The 18,204-nt window shown below is 38.5% G+C and overlaps 1 protein-coding gene across 1 annotated transcript; it reads right to left on the minus strand.

Annotated features, from left to right (window-relative positions):
• Nucleotides 1-428: 428 nt before the first annotated feature.
• LOC137966330 (agamous-like MADS-box protein AGL80) lies at nucleotides 429-983 on the minus strand. The gene has a single exon (XM_068812913.1). It carries the CDS (start codon nucleotides 981-983, stop codon nucleotides 429-431), a length of 555 nt encoding a protein of 184 aa, XP_068669014.1.
• Between the last annotated feature and the right edge of the window lie 17,221 nt (nucleotides 984-18,204).

The raw sequence follows: 18,204 nt of genomic DNA on the forward strand, positions 1-18,204 counted from the left end.
TGAAACTGGTCCTACAGGAATCTCCTACATACACACCAGTTCTTCTTATTCTATTCTGTGGGGATCAACTCAGGTCCCTAATGGGATTATTTTAAAATAACTTTCACTAATCTTGGGTCATATGAAGCTCTTTATCTAGACATGCTGAATGCAATGGTTATCAAGGACTCAATGGCACAACAAATTCAGGCTCATCATCTGGACACTGGAAATGTCACTGAAAAAGGCAATGTGGTGCTACTGTTTGTATGATAATTAATTAAGGCACAGTTTGTATAATAACATTAGTAAAAAATGAAATAAACTAACAAATAACATTTAAGCTAGATAAAATTTCAGAGAATTCTACTCCCATGATTTCCTGCTAAAACAAACAGATAAAAATTGTCACAATACCAGATCCAATTTGACAAGATTAAAAAATTAGCCTATGTTTTGATTATAGATATTGTATAGAACAAGAGAATCTTCCTTTCCTCAACTGATGCCTGCTGAACCGAATGAGTCTCCTTGCCTTTGAGATCGTTGATCCTCTCCTCTAGTGCATTGGCCTTGGCGTCGATCATCCTGGCCAAATCACAAAGATCTTGGCTGTTAAGATCATCAAGGCTTTTCCCACTGAGACACTGATATAAGAGGGTATCCAGGTGAAGGTCTTGGTTTCTATTCGCTAACTTCTTCGCTTGTTGGTCGAGTTTTTCAATCTGTTTCCTGAAAAACCCTTCCTGGTTCATCGTCCTCTTGATTTGATCCAACTTGGGAAGAGACTCGAACTTTTCCAAAGTGCGGATGGCATCAGGGACGGACGGCCAGATATCAGGCTCTGGGTTGTCGGGATTGATCGCTACAACAGCCACCTCCACCCCACAGAGGGTGCTCAATTCGCTCACCTTCTTCAGTAAACCCTTTGTCCTCTTCCTGCATGCCACCCTCCTCGTAGAGTCGTTCAATATCCAAGCAAGCTTCACCTTCTTGCGTGCCATGAGTGGAGTAGGAAGAGGCAGATGATCTGCCGTTTCGAGTTTGAGATTTGTCTTGAATGGTTTGAAAGGTCGCCTGGCTGTGGAATGCACAGGAAATCAGGAGGGGGTAAGTATCAGCATTAATCTTGAAAAGATGCCAACACCTGGCGTCGAGGTGTTCTAGAGTGGCCATTGGACTAGTTAATTGCGTAATAAATGGAGGTTTAATTTCTTTAGGCTAGAAAATCTGTCTCTGTACATATATTTTCATGTAATGGAAACATAAAAGTTCAGTTATACAAGCTGTTGCCTCGTTCAGAAAGCACGCGCGGAGACCAGTTAATCTCATGAGGAGTACTTTCTTCTTTGATCATTTAGAATGGGAAGAGGTGACTTACCCGATGTTGGAATGAATCGTTAATTACTCATATTCCTTGGTCTTACTTGCAACCATTGCTGAGAAAGAATGACCAAGTGTGTGGCAAATTAGAATGTGCTAGGATGGCATTTGAATTGATGTTTGCTAAAAATTGAAAAATGTTGGATTGACAAAAAAGAAGAGAAGCTCAAATAAAGAAGAGAGATTCGAAGAATAATAAAGTGGAATGAGAAATTTTGGTTTTAAGCTTGAACTGGCTTCCTCCATACAAATGTTATCAGAGAGAAAAAAAGAGTCTCAGCTGTTTGATGAATCAAAGTCGGCAGGCTGCTTCGAGTTGCCGACCGACCCAAACTCTCCTAGTTTTGATTCATTTCCGTAGTGGAAACAAACTCCCTCATTGTTGAAAAATTGAAAGCATCGGAAGGAGGAAACCCTCTTGACCTCTGAGTGTCATCCTCTTACGGTTATATCATCGTGGTGTTTTTTTTCTGGGAGGGAACAAATCATCGAAGGCTCTAAATGGTGTTTTCAACCGCTGTTGAGCGATGCTGAAATGAGGCAGTTTACAGAGGTTTGGCTTACGATATGAAGGACGTTGTCGATGAAATGAACACTGAGCTTCTTCGATCGCCGCTGGAGGAGAGGAGCAAAACCCAAGAAGACCAGACTAGATAAGAGTCTTTGCAGCAGAACAAAAATCATTCTCTCAATTATCAGATAGTTTCTGAGGTAAATGACACTTCGAAAAATAACGGAGGGATGTTTTCGGCATTCTCCCTGCTCTGGACCTGAGCTACTTGTGCTTGGCTAAGGTTTTCCGAGAGGTTTTCCATTTTATAAGGTTGTATTGGTACAATTATGGACAGCAGAAGGCTAAGATCAAGGAAGTTTTTCATTTTTTTATAAGGTTTTTCATTCGCAGCAATCTCCCTGCTCTGGACCTGAGCTAAGATCAAGGAGGTTTTCGGAGAGGTTTTTCATTTTTTAAGGTTGTATTGGTACAATTATGGGCAGCGAAAGGCTAAGATCAAGGAGCTTCCAAAATATATCGGTAATTTGAAGCATTCGCGGCATCTTAATATAACATCCATAATTTGGAAACGCTACATTTAGATTATCGTTCCCATTTGCAAGCCTCATGAATCTGCAACCTCTCTTCTTGTGAAATACATTTTCGCTATCTCACTCTATGTTTAAAAATCTTCACCCCTGTCATCCAGAAAAAGCTGGGCCAGTTTTTGGGGATTAGATAAATAGCACAAGAGGTTTGATCATTGATTTTCCAGCGACTCGTTGTATGCAGCAACATCTCTTCAATGACGGAGTGCCAGTTCTTGGGGATTAGACAAATAGCACAAGAGGTTTGATCATTGATTTTCCAGCAACTCGTTGTATGCTGCGACATCTTCTCTTCAATGTCGGAGTCCTACACGTGCCTCTGGAGGTCTCCATAGGCATAGAAAGGAGATCAACATTAAAATCGAAATAAAAATTTAATCAAATTAGGGATTATTTCTTCAGAGGTTTGGCTTATGATATGGAGGACGTTGACGAAGAGATCAACACTGAGCTTCTCCGATCGCAGCTGGAGGAGATGAGAAAAACCCATGAAGACCAGCTTCACACCTTATTCCCTTCTCTCAGACCAGATAAGAGTCTTTGCAACGGAAAAGAGGCGGTTGAGACGAGTCCGTGCATCCCTGGGTGAGCGACCTCAGAGGTTTGGCTTACGATACGGAGGACATTGAAGATGAGGTCAATACTAAGTTTCTTCGATTGCAGCAGGAGGAGAAGAACAAAACCGATGAAGATCAACGATGTTGTTGCATCCAAAAACTCCCTTTCTCCCTCAATAATGGAGTCCCCACCCTCGTGTCCAACATTTTCCATTAGAGCTCTGCATAGGAATAGCAAGGAGATCAATATTAAAATACTGAAACAATCTACATAGTGTTCTAGACACATTTGCAAAAGGAGGGCCAGAGCTCTTACCTCACAAAGGAACCTCCACCAACAGCAATAAGCCTCAACGCATCTTCTCAACTGCTGAACTGATATTTGGAGACATCTCATGGTGGAGACATGGAGCAAGCTTCAGCTTTGGCCCTGGACCTCGAGAGATGTTGAAGAAAGGCCAAACCTCCTCCATATTTAAGGCAAAGAGGAGGGAATCCATTTATGCTTCGTGAGTACCCATTGGTGTCATTACCTGCCTTGGAAACGTTGTGCCAGCTTGTTAGCTAGGTGGATTTCCACATTTGATTTCCTACCTTCCCGAAGAAGAGTCATTCCTTGGTTGTACCACTTATTGCCAATTAATACTTGCCAGAAACGTGTAAAATGAAGGCTGATAATTGTTTCTCTTTCAACTATGTAAAAGCCTTTCCAAAACAGGATATTTGCCCACCTGCTTATAGGCATCTTTCATTCCTCCCCTACTCTCCCGAATGCCTTCAGGGGGGTTGGAAATGAATCGACGTTCTAACCCATCAACAATTATTTGAACAATCCAAATTCAAATAAAGGATAATGGATCATCCTTGAACTCTCTTAATAGACATCTATGTCTTATTAGGTCGGGATTGGAATATGAGAGCATTCATTATTACTAGAAGTTAAGTGGAATCATAAATAGGAAAAATATTAGGAGAGGAAGTCGATCGGTCTCAAGTCCTGTAAGCCACATTTCTCGTAGAGAGGGAGGAGTTGTTCTTTCTTGTTAACATTAAATTTTATTTTTAAATTTATATATTAGGCTGCTCCACGAGGTTTCTATTGGAAAATCTATCGAATTAGATTCGTCCTACATAAACCTGATTATTTATCAAAACAAATTAAAAAACTATAGATTTTGTAAGTAGACACTAGTCTTAGTCGTAGTTTCGATTTTCTTTAATTACATATCTCACTTTCTAATATATCTTAAATGTCTCGAAATGGCCAAAAGTTTTGCAAATCAATTTGAATACAAAATATAAAGATTAAAAAATCTATTGTTGGTATTTAGAGTATACTTAGGGATTCAACATCCAGGTCTTATTAGGTTGGGAATGGATTACATCCTTCATTAAAAAGGAACCAAAAATAGGAAAAACATCGTGCAAGGAATTTGGTCCCTAATCATGTGCACCATGCATCTTGCATAGAAGAGCAAGGGGAGCGGGGAGGGGGGAGTGTTATGTATAATTATTACATTTAAAAATTATATATTTTGTTGCTTTGTGATGTTTCTATTGGAAAATATCTATCGAATTGGATCCATAGTACATAAACCTAACTATCTTATCAAAACAAATGTAAAAAAACTGTCTTCATAGAGTTTACCTAATGTTCATTCTTAAATATTCAATTAATATATACAAGGCACATGGATTTAGTCCGAAGAACCTTTGAGAGATTAGGAAGAGGAAGATTAAATATTTCCTCCTTAATGACTTTTAGGGGTTGGATTATGAGAGCATTGATCTCTATCAACTGTTATGAGGAAACATAAATAGGAAAAACATCAAGAGAGAAGTTTGATTCCTAATTGTATACATAGTGCCTTGTGTACAAACAGGGGGGATTATGGCTGTGTTTTAATGTATAACTATTTTTGTATTATTTTAAATATATAATTTCAACAGGTTTACAAGTTTTCTCTTATAAACTCTATTGAATTGGATCCGTAGTAAGTAAAACCCCATTATCTGATCGATTATTTTTAACTGTTAAGGGCAAACTCAAATAGAAAGAATATCAGGAGAGGAATTTAATCATTAATCATGTACGTTGTGCTTCTTGTACAGAGAAGGGGGAATTGTGCCTGCAAATTTTAATATATAATTGATTTTTTAATTATCTTAAACATATATTTGGAAGTTTCGCAAAGGTTTTTATTCGAAATATCTATTGAATTGTATCCTTAGTACATAAACTTGATTTTCTTACCAAAACAATTTAAAAAATCGTCTTAATAGAAAATATCCATGAGTGTTTCAATAGTTGAAGAGACTACCTAGTGTCATAATGAAATATCCAATTAATAAATACATGCATCTAGGGTTTATCCAAAGAGCGCTTAAGAGACTAGGAAGAGTGGGTTTAAATACGTCCGCCTCGTTGACACTTACTGAATTTAGACAGTATAAATTCTTTGTCTACTTACCAAGATTAGTAGAAGCTCGTCAAGGTGAAAGACCCATTTTCTTTAACTGCATTCGCAACTCTTTAATAGGTCTTAAGGATTGCTGCTTGTCCAAGGTTTTCACACTAAATGTCTAGTGGAATGGATTATGTACCACAATTCAGGGTGGGTTAGGAATACAAGGGCAAGGCATGGCTAGGGTTAAGTTTTCAATCTATCGTTAGTTTGGGGTTGTGTTTAAAATTTGGCAAGACATGATTATGTGTTTTGTTTGCCCCCCCCCCCCTAAGTTAGGAAAAATTTAACTGTGCGCCGAGTTAACCCAGTGTTGGTTCTGTCGCAACCCGGACCGAGTCGACTCAGCGACTTTCGCGTGACTTCTGTTTTAGATCGAGTCAACTCGGGTTCGGGTCATCCTGACTCGGGCCACTTAATTTCTGCCACAGTATACGCGCCCAGGAATTTGGCGCGACTCGGTAAATATTTTTCTCTGATTGGATTATTAATTTAAAAAAAAATTGACAGATTATTCTTTGGTCAACACATTATTTAGAACAGGTATGTGCATAGGATAATTTCATGGGACAATTTTACATGGATTATTTCATGGGTCAATTTTACAAGGATTATTTTGGGTTGAGTTAAATGGGCCCAAACCAAGCCCATTTCAGTTGTTGCTATTGTGTCTCTTTTCATTAGACATTATTATTAAAGAAGAGGTAGTTTCATACTATTATTTATTTATGTCCCTATCAAAAAAATCAAATTTATTTGTGGTTGGGAGTCCATGACAGATGAACTTCATCCCCGTAAAAAATATCAATTTTTTGTGGTTGGGAGTTGATAGATGCCATATTCTGACATGAGAAATAGGTTAATTATAATAGAATAACCTTTATAATTATGTTATAGGTGGTTATTTATCGGTTTTCAAATGAAATGAGCATTTATTGAATTTGGCATTTATCATTGTCGATATTGCATATTTTTCTCTCCTGAATTATATTTCATTGTTTTTAAGGTTTATTTCTTCCTAAAATGCTTTTTATAGATTCAATTATGGAATTTCAGGAGAATTTTGGTGGAGAAGGAGATATTTACCAAAATGCCCTTAGTGAAATGGAGGTGATTTTTAGGTCAAATCGTTTTAAAATAAATAAGAGGGTATTAAAGGGGGGGAGAGCGTAAAGAGAAAACAGAGGGTGCGTCGACCAGAACAGAGCACCGGAAACAGGGAAGACCCGAGAGGAGTTTCCCACCGTCGTTCGTCGGGCCACTGTCTTTCGCCGCGCCACCGTCATCCACCGTTGTCCACCGCCGTCCACCGCCGTCCAGCAACCGAGAACAAACCCGAGGAGAGCTCGAGAGAGTCTCCGTCGAGGTGAGTTCGACAGTCGTCGCTCGCCAGGCCGAGAAGTGATCCGAGAGGGCTTCTCCGGTGCCACTTCCACTTTCCGACTATCCTCCGGCGTCTATTACATATTTCCGACCAGTCCCGGAGCTATTCCGACTCCGACCGAGACTCGAGAGAGCCGGTTAGAGAACGTCAGCTCTGTTTCGTTCTTCGTCGGACGTTACCTCCGTCCGTCGGCTTCCAACCTTCGTCGTCGGCGTCGTCTCCACTTACGGCCACTCACTCTTGTTACCCGAAGCCATTAATTTTGGGAAATTGCAGCACCCGTGAGAATGAGTTGATGCCCGAGCGAGAGGAAGAAGAAGGGGAGTAATTCGTAATTTTTGAATTTCATTTTTTATATAGTTTGAACTTAGGTTTTGAATGTTTATTGAATCTGATTTGATAATTAATGTTTATTGAATATTTATTTTCTGGATATTTGATTAAATTAGCTAATTAGGGTAGGAGTATAATTGAGGTTGGATTTTGGTATTTTAACCTGATTTCTGTCTTTCACTCTATGCGCCCGAGAGGGGCTAGACGCAAGGATTGAGAAATCGGATCCGTGGTTACGTGGCGCTCGAGAGAGGCACGAATCACCGTAAAATCCAGAGTTGACATTTCCTATTGTGCAAGTAGTTAACCAGATGATTGCTTGATAATTTAGGATATAATTAGTGTTTAGTTCATATTAATTCATCATATTTGATTAGGCTAGTTGACTGAAGAATACACAAAATTCAGTCCTCCCTGTGGATATGACCCTCGCTTCCCGCTAAATTACATGAACGATTCGTACGTTTGCGAGGTATTAAAGCCGATGTAATTAAATTCTACATCAAGTTTTTGGCGCCGTTGTCGGGGATCGAACCCGGGTCACCCGCGTGACAGGCGGGAATACTCACCACTAGGTGGTATCTTGACAGAACGTTGGAACTATTTAGTAAGGTTCACATTAACATTCCACTTCTTGATGCTATTAGGCAAGTCCCTGCCTATGCCCGATTTTTGAAAGACCTTTGTACACAAAAGAGAAAACAACATGTTAACAAAAAGGTCTTTCTTAATGAGAATGTAAGCTCAATTCTGAAGCACAACACTCCTCCTAAAGTTAAAGATCCTGGATGTCCCACAATTTCATGTGTCATTGGTGAACATACCATCCAAAGAGCTCTTCTTGACTTAGGGGCAAGTGTGAATTTGCTTCCTTTCTTTGTGTACCAGCAATTAGGTTTGGGGGAATTGAAGCCTACTCCCATCACACTTCAACTAGCTGACCGTTCTGTCAAGATACCACGAGGAATAGTTGAAGATGTTTTGATAAAAGTGGACAAATTTCTGTTCCCGGTTGATTTCATTGTTCTTGATACAGAACCAGTAGTCAATGTGACCAACCAAATTCCTGTCATCCTAGGACGTCCCTTCTTAGCCACATCTAATGCTATCATTCATTGTAAAAGTGGTGAGTTGGAGTTGTCTTTTGGAAATTTTAAGGTCTCATTGAATGTATTTAATGTCGGGCACCACCTACTTGAGTCTGATGATCTGAGTCCTGCATTTAAGATAGAAACTGTTATGCTTGATGACGAATCCACTCTTGAATCTTTTGAGTCTTGCATAACATCTTTAGACATGACTATTTTGATGAGGAAACATATTTCCGAGAGGTTGATTCTTTACTCAATTTTGTACCTCTGTTGGAGGAAGCTTATGAGGTTATCACAACTGATCATCCATAGGATCTTCCTCTTGACTTGGACAAGCCTCTTGAAACTTCCAAGCTAGATCTTAAGCCACTTCCTCCCACGTTGAAGTATGCGTTCTTGGGGCCCATGAACTCATTACTAGTCATTATTTCCTCTGATTTGAGTACTGAGCAGGAGGAACAATTGACTGAAGTTTTACAAGCACACAGAGAAGCATTGGGGTGGACTCTTGATGCCTTAAAAGGGATTAGTCCCTCCATATGCATGCATCGTATTCATTTGGAGGAGGGGACTAAAGCCTCACGTGAGATGCAACGTAGGTTAAATCCCCATATGCTGGAGGTTGTGAGAGAAGAAGTCATCAGGTTGCTTGTGACAGGAATCATTTACCCTATTTTCGATAGCACCTGGGTGAGTCCAATTCAAGTTGTCCCTAAGAAAGGGGGGATAACGATAATGAAAAATGAGAGTGGTGAATTGATTCCCACAAGAACTACCACCAAGTGGCGTGTCTGCATTGACTATAGAAAACTTAATTCAGCCACTAGGAAGGATCACTTCCCACTACCTTTCATTGATAAGGTACTAGAGCGATTGGCCGGCCACAATTTTTATTGCTTCTTAGATAGATACTCCGGCTACAATCAAATTCCCATTGCTCCAGAAGACCAGGAAAAGACCACATTCTCGTGTCCGTTTGGCACCTATGCTTACAGACGCATGCCTTTTGGTTTATGCAATGTGCTCGCCACTTTCCAACGGTGCATGATGAGTATCTTTTCTGACATGATTGGTGAATTTTTAGAGGTCTTTATGGATGACTTTTCTGTGTTTGGCTCTAGTTTTGATACATGCCTGCACAATCTTTCACTCATATTGTCCCGTTGCATTAAGTCCAATTTAGTCTTGAATTGGGAGAAATGCCACTTCATGGTGAAAGAAGGAATTGTTTTAGGACATGTAGTGTCTGAGCGGGGTGTAGAAGTGGACAAAGCCAAGGTTGACCTAATTGCCAATTTGCCACCACCTACTTCTGTGAAGGGGGTGCGTTCTTTCCTTGGCCATGTTGGGTTCTATAGGCGTTTCATTAAAGACTTTAGCAAAATTTCTCGTCCTTTGACGAATTTACTTACTCAAGATGTTGCTTTTGCCTTTGATGATACCTGTATTCATGCTTTTGAGACACTGAAGAAATGTTTGTCCACGGCACCCATTGTCCAACCCCCTATTTGGTCTTTGCCTTTTGAGTTGATGTGTGATGCCTCTGACTATGTATTGGGGACTGTTTTGGGACAAAAGACGGATAAAATGCCCTGTGTCATTCAGTATGCTAGCCGCACTCTTCATGATGCTCAATTGAATTACACTACCACTGAGAAGGAGTTGCTAGCTGTTGTGTTTGCCTTGAACAAATTCATATCATATCTGTTAGGGTCAAAGGTTATAGTGTTTACTGATCATTCTACTTTGAAGTACTTATTATCCATCAAGGACACTAAACCTCGCTTGATTAGATGGATCTTGCAATTGCAAGAATTTGACCTTGAGATTCGAGATAAGAAGGGTTGTGAGAATGTTGTTGCTGATCATCTATCTAGGATCTGTGTAGTACCTCAGGAAGGATTCCTTCCTTTAAATGATTCCTTCCCTGATGAACAACTTCTCCAAGTATCCCAGTTGCCTTGGTTTGCTGACATAGTCAACTATCTTGTAACTCATAAGATTCCTGATTATTGGAGTAAACAAGATCGGTTGAAATTCTTTTCCCAAGTCAAACATTTTTTTTTGGGATGACCCTTATTTGTTCAAGGTGTGTTCTGACCAAGTCATTAGGCGTTGTGTACATGAGCAAGACTTTGCCAACATTCTTGAATTTTGTCATTCCCACGCATGTGGTGGACATTTTGGTGCTAGAAAGACCGCAGCTAAAGTCTTGCAATGTGGTTTCTATTAGCCTTCATTATTTAGAGATGCCCATGAGTTTTGTCAGGTGTATGATAAATGCCAACGAACTGGTTGTTTGTCTAGGAAGAACATAATGCCTCTTAACCCCATTCTTATTGCTGAATTGTTTGATGTGTGGGGTATTGACTTCATGGGTCCTTTTCCTGTCTCGTTCGGCTATCAATACATCCTTGTTGCTGTTGAATATGTCTCTAAATGGATTGAAGCTATTGCATATAAGACAAACGATCACAAAGTGGTGGTAAAGTTTTTAAAAGAAAATATCTTTAATCGGTTTGGTACCCCGAGAGCGATCATCAGTGATGGGGGATCTCATTTTTGTAACAGAGCATTTGAGACCTTATTGAAGAAATATTCCATCACTCATCGGGTGTCCACTCTGTACCACCCACAAACTTGTGGTCAAGTGGAAATCTCTAATAGGGAGATCAAACGGATTTTGGAGAAGTCGGTTCGCTTTGATAGGAAAGATTGGTCTACTCGATTGGACGATACTTTATGGGCCTATCGAACCGCTTATAAGACTCCTATTGGGATGTCTCCATTTCGCCTAGTGTTCGGCAAAGCATGTCATCTACCTGTTGAGCTTGAGCATAGAGCTTATTGGGCCATTAAGGCTTTGAATTTTGATTTAACTCAAGCATGTGAGGAGAGAAAATTGCAATTGAATGAGTTGGAGGAGATACGTCATGATGCTTACGAGAATGCCAAACTGTATAAGGAGCGAACAAAGCTTTTACATGATAAATCTATTTTTCGCAAGTCTTTTACTGTTGGGCAGAATGTTTTACTTTATAACTCACGATTGTATTTGTTTCCAGGGAAGCTAAGATCCAGGTGGTCCCGTCCATTTGAAGTTACACAGGTGTTTCCTCATGGCGCTATTGAGATCCGCAATCACGGAGACGGGTTGGTCTTCAAAGTTAACAGTCAGAGGCTCAAACTGTATCTTGAGAATGTCCCCACACCAGAGGAGGTGATGGTGATTTTCTTGGAGGAACCTATCTTAGCATCTTGAATGCGTCAGAGTCTTGCTTACGACTATAAACTTAGCACATTGTGGGCAATCCCCACGTTTCTATCCCTTTGTACATTACAGTTTTATTTTTATTTTATTTTTTTGGTTTATTCATTCTTATTTGCCGGTTGAGAGCATAAATGGTTCCGGTAGTCGATGACCAGACTTTTGGTCCCTAGTTTGAGAGGTCTGTACTCAAACAACCGTTCTGGGATTGACCAGTTCGATCTTGAAGTATTGAATGAAAACCTTATGGTGAGTAACTTAAGGACTTGTGTTCAGTGTGTGATTCCTGCTGCCTTCAGTGGCCAGTCACACGGAGATTTCTTCAAAGTGTGATGTGGGATAACGGTTTCATCTACGGATGATTACCTACGGGTACGGCTGATACGAGTAAACCTTCTTCGAGGGAGACTATGTATCATTCTTGGGGGTCTTTATTGACTTTTCGGTATTATTGTTGATGACCAAACACATATGGTCCCACCTATGGATTTAAGAGCCCTGACGGAGCTTAACCCTCACCCTGTTGGAGTATAACTAGATAAGATTTTATTCCTTTTTGTAGTCGTTATAGTGTTTTAACTTTTCCCCATTGAAGACAATGTCAGGTTTAGGTTTGGGGGGGGGGGGGGGGGGGGGGGGGGGGGGGTGGAGTGGAGAATGACTCTTTTATGTCTTAGCAATAATTTTCTTTTGATTTCTGTCCGTGGTTTTCAAATTACTCCTCTTAGTATGTGGTTAACATTAGTAGAGTTAAAATAAGTTGCTCAAATGTGTTTCAAAAATTTTCGTAAAACTGTGTAGAATATGCCTATTAGAAATCTGATATCATTTGTTGTGATCCATGAGAATTCAGTGGGATAACTTACTATTGCATTAGACTTGGAACTTAGTTGAAAAAAAAGAACATGTAAATCTAGTGTTGATCTATGTTAGTCTGGATAGTCTTGTATGCCTGTTTGAACTCATTCCTTTTTTATACCTCAGTGAAATTCCTTGTTGTAACGTATGAATGCAAATGGAAATGCTCTTGCTTGCAAAAGACAGATAACTTCAAAAACAGCCTGGGCAAACCCAGGGACATGCACCGGAACAGTCGGTTACTTGAAAATAAGTGCATGTGCAGTGAAGACGAATACAAAATGGTGGTAATACCAAAAGTATTCAGTGAAATAAAAATTACGCTGGTAATAGCAAAAGTGCGCTGGTAATAGCATAAAATGGTTTTAAATCTGGAAGCAATGAGTTTCCTTAACTTTGATGATGAATTGTAATTTGAAAGAAGTTGCAAGTCAAGATTGAAATTGGTATATTTCTTTTGTGAGATTGTCAGACAACAGGCTTACTCTACTATTTTCTCTTAATTGTGATGTGACCAGGATTTTATTGTTATTTGTTGCCTCTTTGTTCTGTTGAAGTAATTGTTGATGGGTCACATTGGTTCAGGTGGAGTAACAATGAGTGTATTTGGATTGATAATATGCTATATTTTACACAGGTTTTCAAATTGCGCAAGATCTCATATGATTTTCAGATATTTTATGATACTAAGTGTTAGTCATATGCTAATGAGGAGTAAATGTTCTTCAGTTTTTCTTTTTATATTATTGATTTAGATGAATTTTGTGGGTAAATTTCATGCAAACCCTCACGAGACATAACTCGTCCACTACTGCAGAGTAGGGGTGGTTTAACGGCTTGTTGCATGCGCTAAATGCAATCGTGCTCCCTACGAAAGTGGCATTTTGTTTTCCTAGGCTTAATTTTGGTTCGATTGTTGTTTTGCTAGGGACTAGCAAAGATTTAGATTTGGGGGTGTGATAGATGCCATATTCTGACATGAGAACTAGGTTAATTATAATAGAATAACCTTTATAATTTTGTTATAGGTGGTTATTTATCGGTTTTCAAATGAAATGAGCATTTATTGAATTTGGCATTAATCACTGTCGATATTGCATATTTTTCTCTCCTGAATTATATTTCATTGATTTTAAGGTTTATTTCTTCTTGAAATGCTTTTTATAGATTCAATTATAGTATTTCAGGAGAATTTTGGTGGAGAAGGAGATATTTACCAAAATGCCCTTAGTGAAATGAAGGTGATTTTTAGGTCAAATCGTTTTAAAATAAATAAGAGGGTATTAAAGGGAAGAGGAGGTTGAAGGGAAGGGGGGCGTAAAGAGAAAACAGAGGGTGCGTCGACCAGAACAGAGCACCGGAAACAGGGGAGACCCGAGAGGAGTTTCCCACCGTTGTTCGCTGGGCCACTGTCTTTCGCCGCGCCACCGTCGACCATCGCCGTCCACCGCCGTCCAACAACCAAGAACAAACCCGAGGAGAGCTCGAGAGATTCTCCGTCGAGGTGAGTTCGACAGTCGTCGCTCGCCAGGCCGAGAAGTGATCCGAGAGGGCTTCTCCGGTGCCACTTCCTCTTTTCGACTATCCTCCGCCGTCTATTACATATTTCCAACCAGTCCCGAAGCTATTCCGACTCTGACCGAGACTTGAGAGAGCCGGTTAGAGAACGTCAGCTCTGTTTCGTTCTTTGTCGGACGTTACCTCCGTCCGTCGGCTTCCAACCTTCGTCGCCGGCGACGTCTCCACTTCCGGCCACTCACTCTTGTTACCCGAAGCCATTAATTTCGGGAAATTGCAGCACCCGTGAGAACGAGTTGCTGCCCGAGTGAGAGGAAGAAGAAGGGGAGTAATTCGTAATTTTTGAATTTCATTTTTTATATAGTTTGAACTTAGGTTTTGAATGTTTATTGAATCTGATTTGATAATTAATGTTTATTGAATATTTGTTTTCCGGATATTTGATTAAATTAGCTAATTAGGGTAGGATTATAATTGAGGTTGGATTTTGGTATTTTAATCCGATTTCTGTCTTTCACTCTACGCGCCCGAGAGGGGCTAGACGCAAGGATTGAGAAATCGGATCCGTGGTTACGTGGCGCTCGAGAGAGGCACGAATCACCGTAAAATCCAGAGTTGACATTTCCTGTTGTGGAAGTAGTTAACCAGATGATTGCTTGATAATTTAGGATATAATTAGTGTTTAGTTCATATTAATTCATCATATTTGGTTAGGCTAGTTGACTGAAGAATACACAAAATTCAGTCCTCCCTGTGGATATGACCCTCGCTTCCCGCTAAATTACATGAACGATTCGTACGCTTGCGAGGTAATAAAGCCGATGTAATTAAATTCTACATCAGACGGAGGAACTTCATCACCGTAAAAAATATCAAATTTATTTGTGGTTGGGAGTCCATGACGGAGGAACTTCATCCCCGTCAAAAATAACAATTTTTTTTTGTGGTTGGAAGTCCATGACGGAGGAACTTCATCCCCGTAAAAAATATTTAATTTTTGTGGTTGGAAGTCCATGACGGAAGAACTTATTATGATATTTATGTTACTCTCCCAACCCCATTAATATCATATATTACTCTACCACTTGAGAGTCGTTGTCCTGTGGCGGGACACAGTGGTGGAGGTGGACATTTCAGAGAAATGTCTTAACGGCTAGGAGTGATCTACTCTCACTGATATTATACCAACTGGGCCTCATGAATGAGAGCACCAGTATGAGGGGGAGTGTTGGAAGATGAAGGCATATTATACAAAAAAATATTTTATACATCATTTGCAGCAAGCTAGGAGCTCATACTATTCTCTCACCCCCATACATTGATGGCAGGATGGTAAATAAAGGGTTATCTCATAGAGATGACATTGATGTAATTAAGTTAAAGTTCCAGGGTTAAAACCCTAACCCTAAGTTCAGGGTATTATTTTAATATAGTAGTTTCATTAATCTATAAATAGAGCTTCAGGGGGGAGGGTTAGGAATCAATTCCATAACCCTTCTTCCTCTAGTTTTCTCCCAATGGGTTTCTTTCCCTTTTTCTCCATGAGCTAAATTCATGGAGTCCTGAAAATCAACAATTAGAATATTAACAACAATCGATTCAACTTATTGGTAGCATAGTACTCCGTTACAACTTATTAATTGGTGTACATCTTCCTTATTTACATGGACTTGCTGCAAATTATCTCATGTGTCTTTATTACTCTTAAGGACTTTTACTATTTACTAGTTATCCATTGCTATATAAGAATATATTTGGTATGTGTTATTTGGGCATTGGATCACTACCACAACTGGTATTGTGTCTCTTTGATTGAGACATTATTATTGAAGATGAACTCCTCAGTTGTTTGCCTTGGGTTCATTATTTGCTGACTGTTGTCGGCATTGGTTCATATGATGAAGAATTTGGATTACTTCATAAAAAAAGCACATGATGGCCCCAACTTTTTCATCTTGTCTTCCTATTGATTCCCCATTGCCCTTTTATTATTTGGTAGCCTTTCTCCAACCGTTCTTTAGTTGACTCTCACTTACCCCTTTGGCCAACCCTTTTGGAGTGTTGTTTTGGTTGGTCCAATTGATATATGTAGGTGATTTTAAGTCCATTGAGGCTTTTTATTGGTACCCTTAGGTTTTTTATCTGTCTTGTGATTGACATGGATTAGCCACTTTAGTGATTATTATCACTATATTTGTTCGAAATCATTTGAAGTTGGTTTCGACTTGTGTCTTATCACCCATTTCTACCCCTTGAGAGTATGTGCCCGATGTCACACTTGTCCTTGGGACACCGTGATGGAGGAGATTATTACTACATCTATGCTATTTTTTTCATGTTGTGATCACTGCCATTACCTCCCAGCTTGAGGGGGAGAGTTGGAAGATATGAGGTAATTTGCGTGACATTGATGTAATTAGTTCATATTTCTTATCTCTTCTTCACTCTTACTAGGGTGAAGGGTATAGTTATAATATTGGTACTTTTAGCATCTATAAATATAGCTTAAGGGAAAGGGTTTAGACTAATCCCACAACCCTAATTCTCTAGCCTAGGAGATTCAATGCATAGGAACAAGCCTTCAACCACCAAGAGAGGAACAAAAAATTTTTTTTGAGTGAATTCAATGTGTAGAAGTAAGAGTCCAAGGGTTTATATAGTTTTTCGAAAGCCAAGGAGGAAGGAAATAAAAAGCTCTAGAATTTCACATGTTGTGGTATCTTACGGTGATCTGGTGAGTTAGTACACTTAGAAAGTAGATCATCCAGGGAAAGAGCAAGTGAAAGTGAATTCTGAGGTGATCAACTTTCCCTAGGGAATGTACTTATTTTATGTTAGTATGGCCTATAGAAAGTACAATAGAATGTAAATTTTTTTGTTAGTTAACAATATGACGAGTGCCAAAGGAATTCACTAATAAAATAGATTAATGATAAAATAACTAGGAAAGAGGGCATTCATGCTATTATAAGTCATTATATATTATAAATATTTTTTATTAGTTGACAAAAATCTTGTATTGACTACTATAGTTATAAAATAATTTTTTAATTAGATGACATAAATTTAAATCGTAAAGGTAATTTAGAATTAAATTTACATTTATTTTATATAATTAAATTATTCAATTAAAAATTTTATAAGAATTTTTTTAATTTGTTTAAATATATAATTAATTTTAATTAATAAAAATTATATTTTTATTATGAATTAAATTCGTAATTAATTTATTCACCAATAATGATAACTAATCAAAAAAATTTCAAGGATACTATATGAAAATTATAAAACATTAAAAAATATTTATCAAATAATCATAATTTAAAAACAAGAAAAACTACTTAATTATGCATGGAAGTACTAGGCTTTTCATTAAAAAAATACGATTTTTAATTACATTTAAATTAATATATATTGATTAAAATAAATTTTGAATTTTGATAAAAAGATATTTTTATAATTAATTATTATGATTAAGAAATAATAATAGTTCATAAAATTTTAATCAATCTGATTACTAATTATGAAATTTATAAAAAAAAAAAAAAAAGAAAAAGGAAGAACGAAGGAGGACGAAGGAGCAATGTGAAAACCTACAAAGGCAACCAAGGATGGAAAGTAAAATTCTAACTAGAGAGGTGGATTTTATGTTCCATCGTTTTCTTAAGAAACGGGGTGATTCACTCTCTCTGGGCGAAGTGACTTCCACCATGACTTTCTAGGTTGACAAATACTGGAAAACCACTTTCTCTAGAGAAATCGAATTTTCCAATGTTTTCCCTATATACTAACAGGCAACTAGGTGTCTTTATAAATTTGTACAAACCAATAGGTTGTTCCTTCTGTTCTTCTTCCATGATTCTTGGATCTTGATCCTCCTCTCCTGAGTGATTGATTTGTAAGGATAATTGTCCTTGAATGATTTGGATTGATTGAATAGGATTTGTAGGAGAATCTCGAATAGCAAATAAAGTTTGTGGTGGGTCACCCTTGGCGTACCTTGCATGAGCAAGGTGGATGTCTCCTTTGCATGGGGTGGATGTCGCTTCTTAAGGATGAGCTTATCAATGTTCCATAATTTGGATATATAAAATTTTATTATGTAAATTGTTTATTTTTAAATTTTAATTGTTTAAATAATTATCTTATTAAAGAATGGTCCTGTATGCAATTTTGCAATAGGACCATTAGGGTTTTTTGTTTTAACGACCATTTGAGGTGGTACCTTTTTAGGAAATGCAGCTTATCTGAAATGGCAGGCGGCGGT

The sequence above is a fragment of the Aristolochia californica genome, unplaced genomic scaffold, assembly GCF_029961685.1.
Source record: "Aristolochia californica isolate CCGP_79_NKW_82.1479 unplaced genomic scaffold, dmAriCali1.0.hap1 SCAF_5, whole genome shotgun sequence".
In the NCBI taxonomy this organism is placed as follows: Eukaryota; Viridiplantae; Streptophyta; class Magnoliopsida; order Piperales; family Aristolochiaceae; genus Aristolochia; species Aristolochia californica.

Excerpts from the sequence above, each read along its gene's own strand:
- LOC137966330 (XM_068812913.1), bottom strand. The coding sequence starts at position 983 with ATGGCACGCAAGAAGGTGAAGCTTGCTTGGATATTGAACGACTCTACG.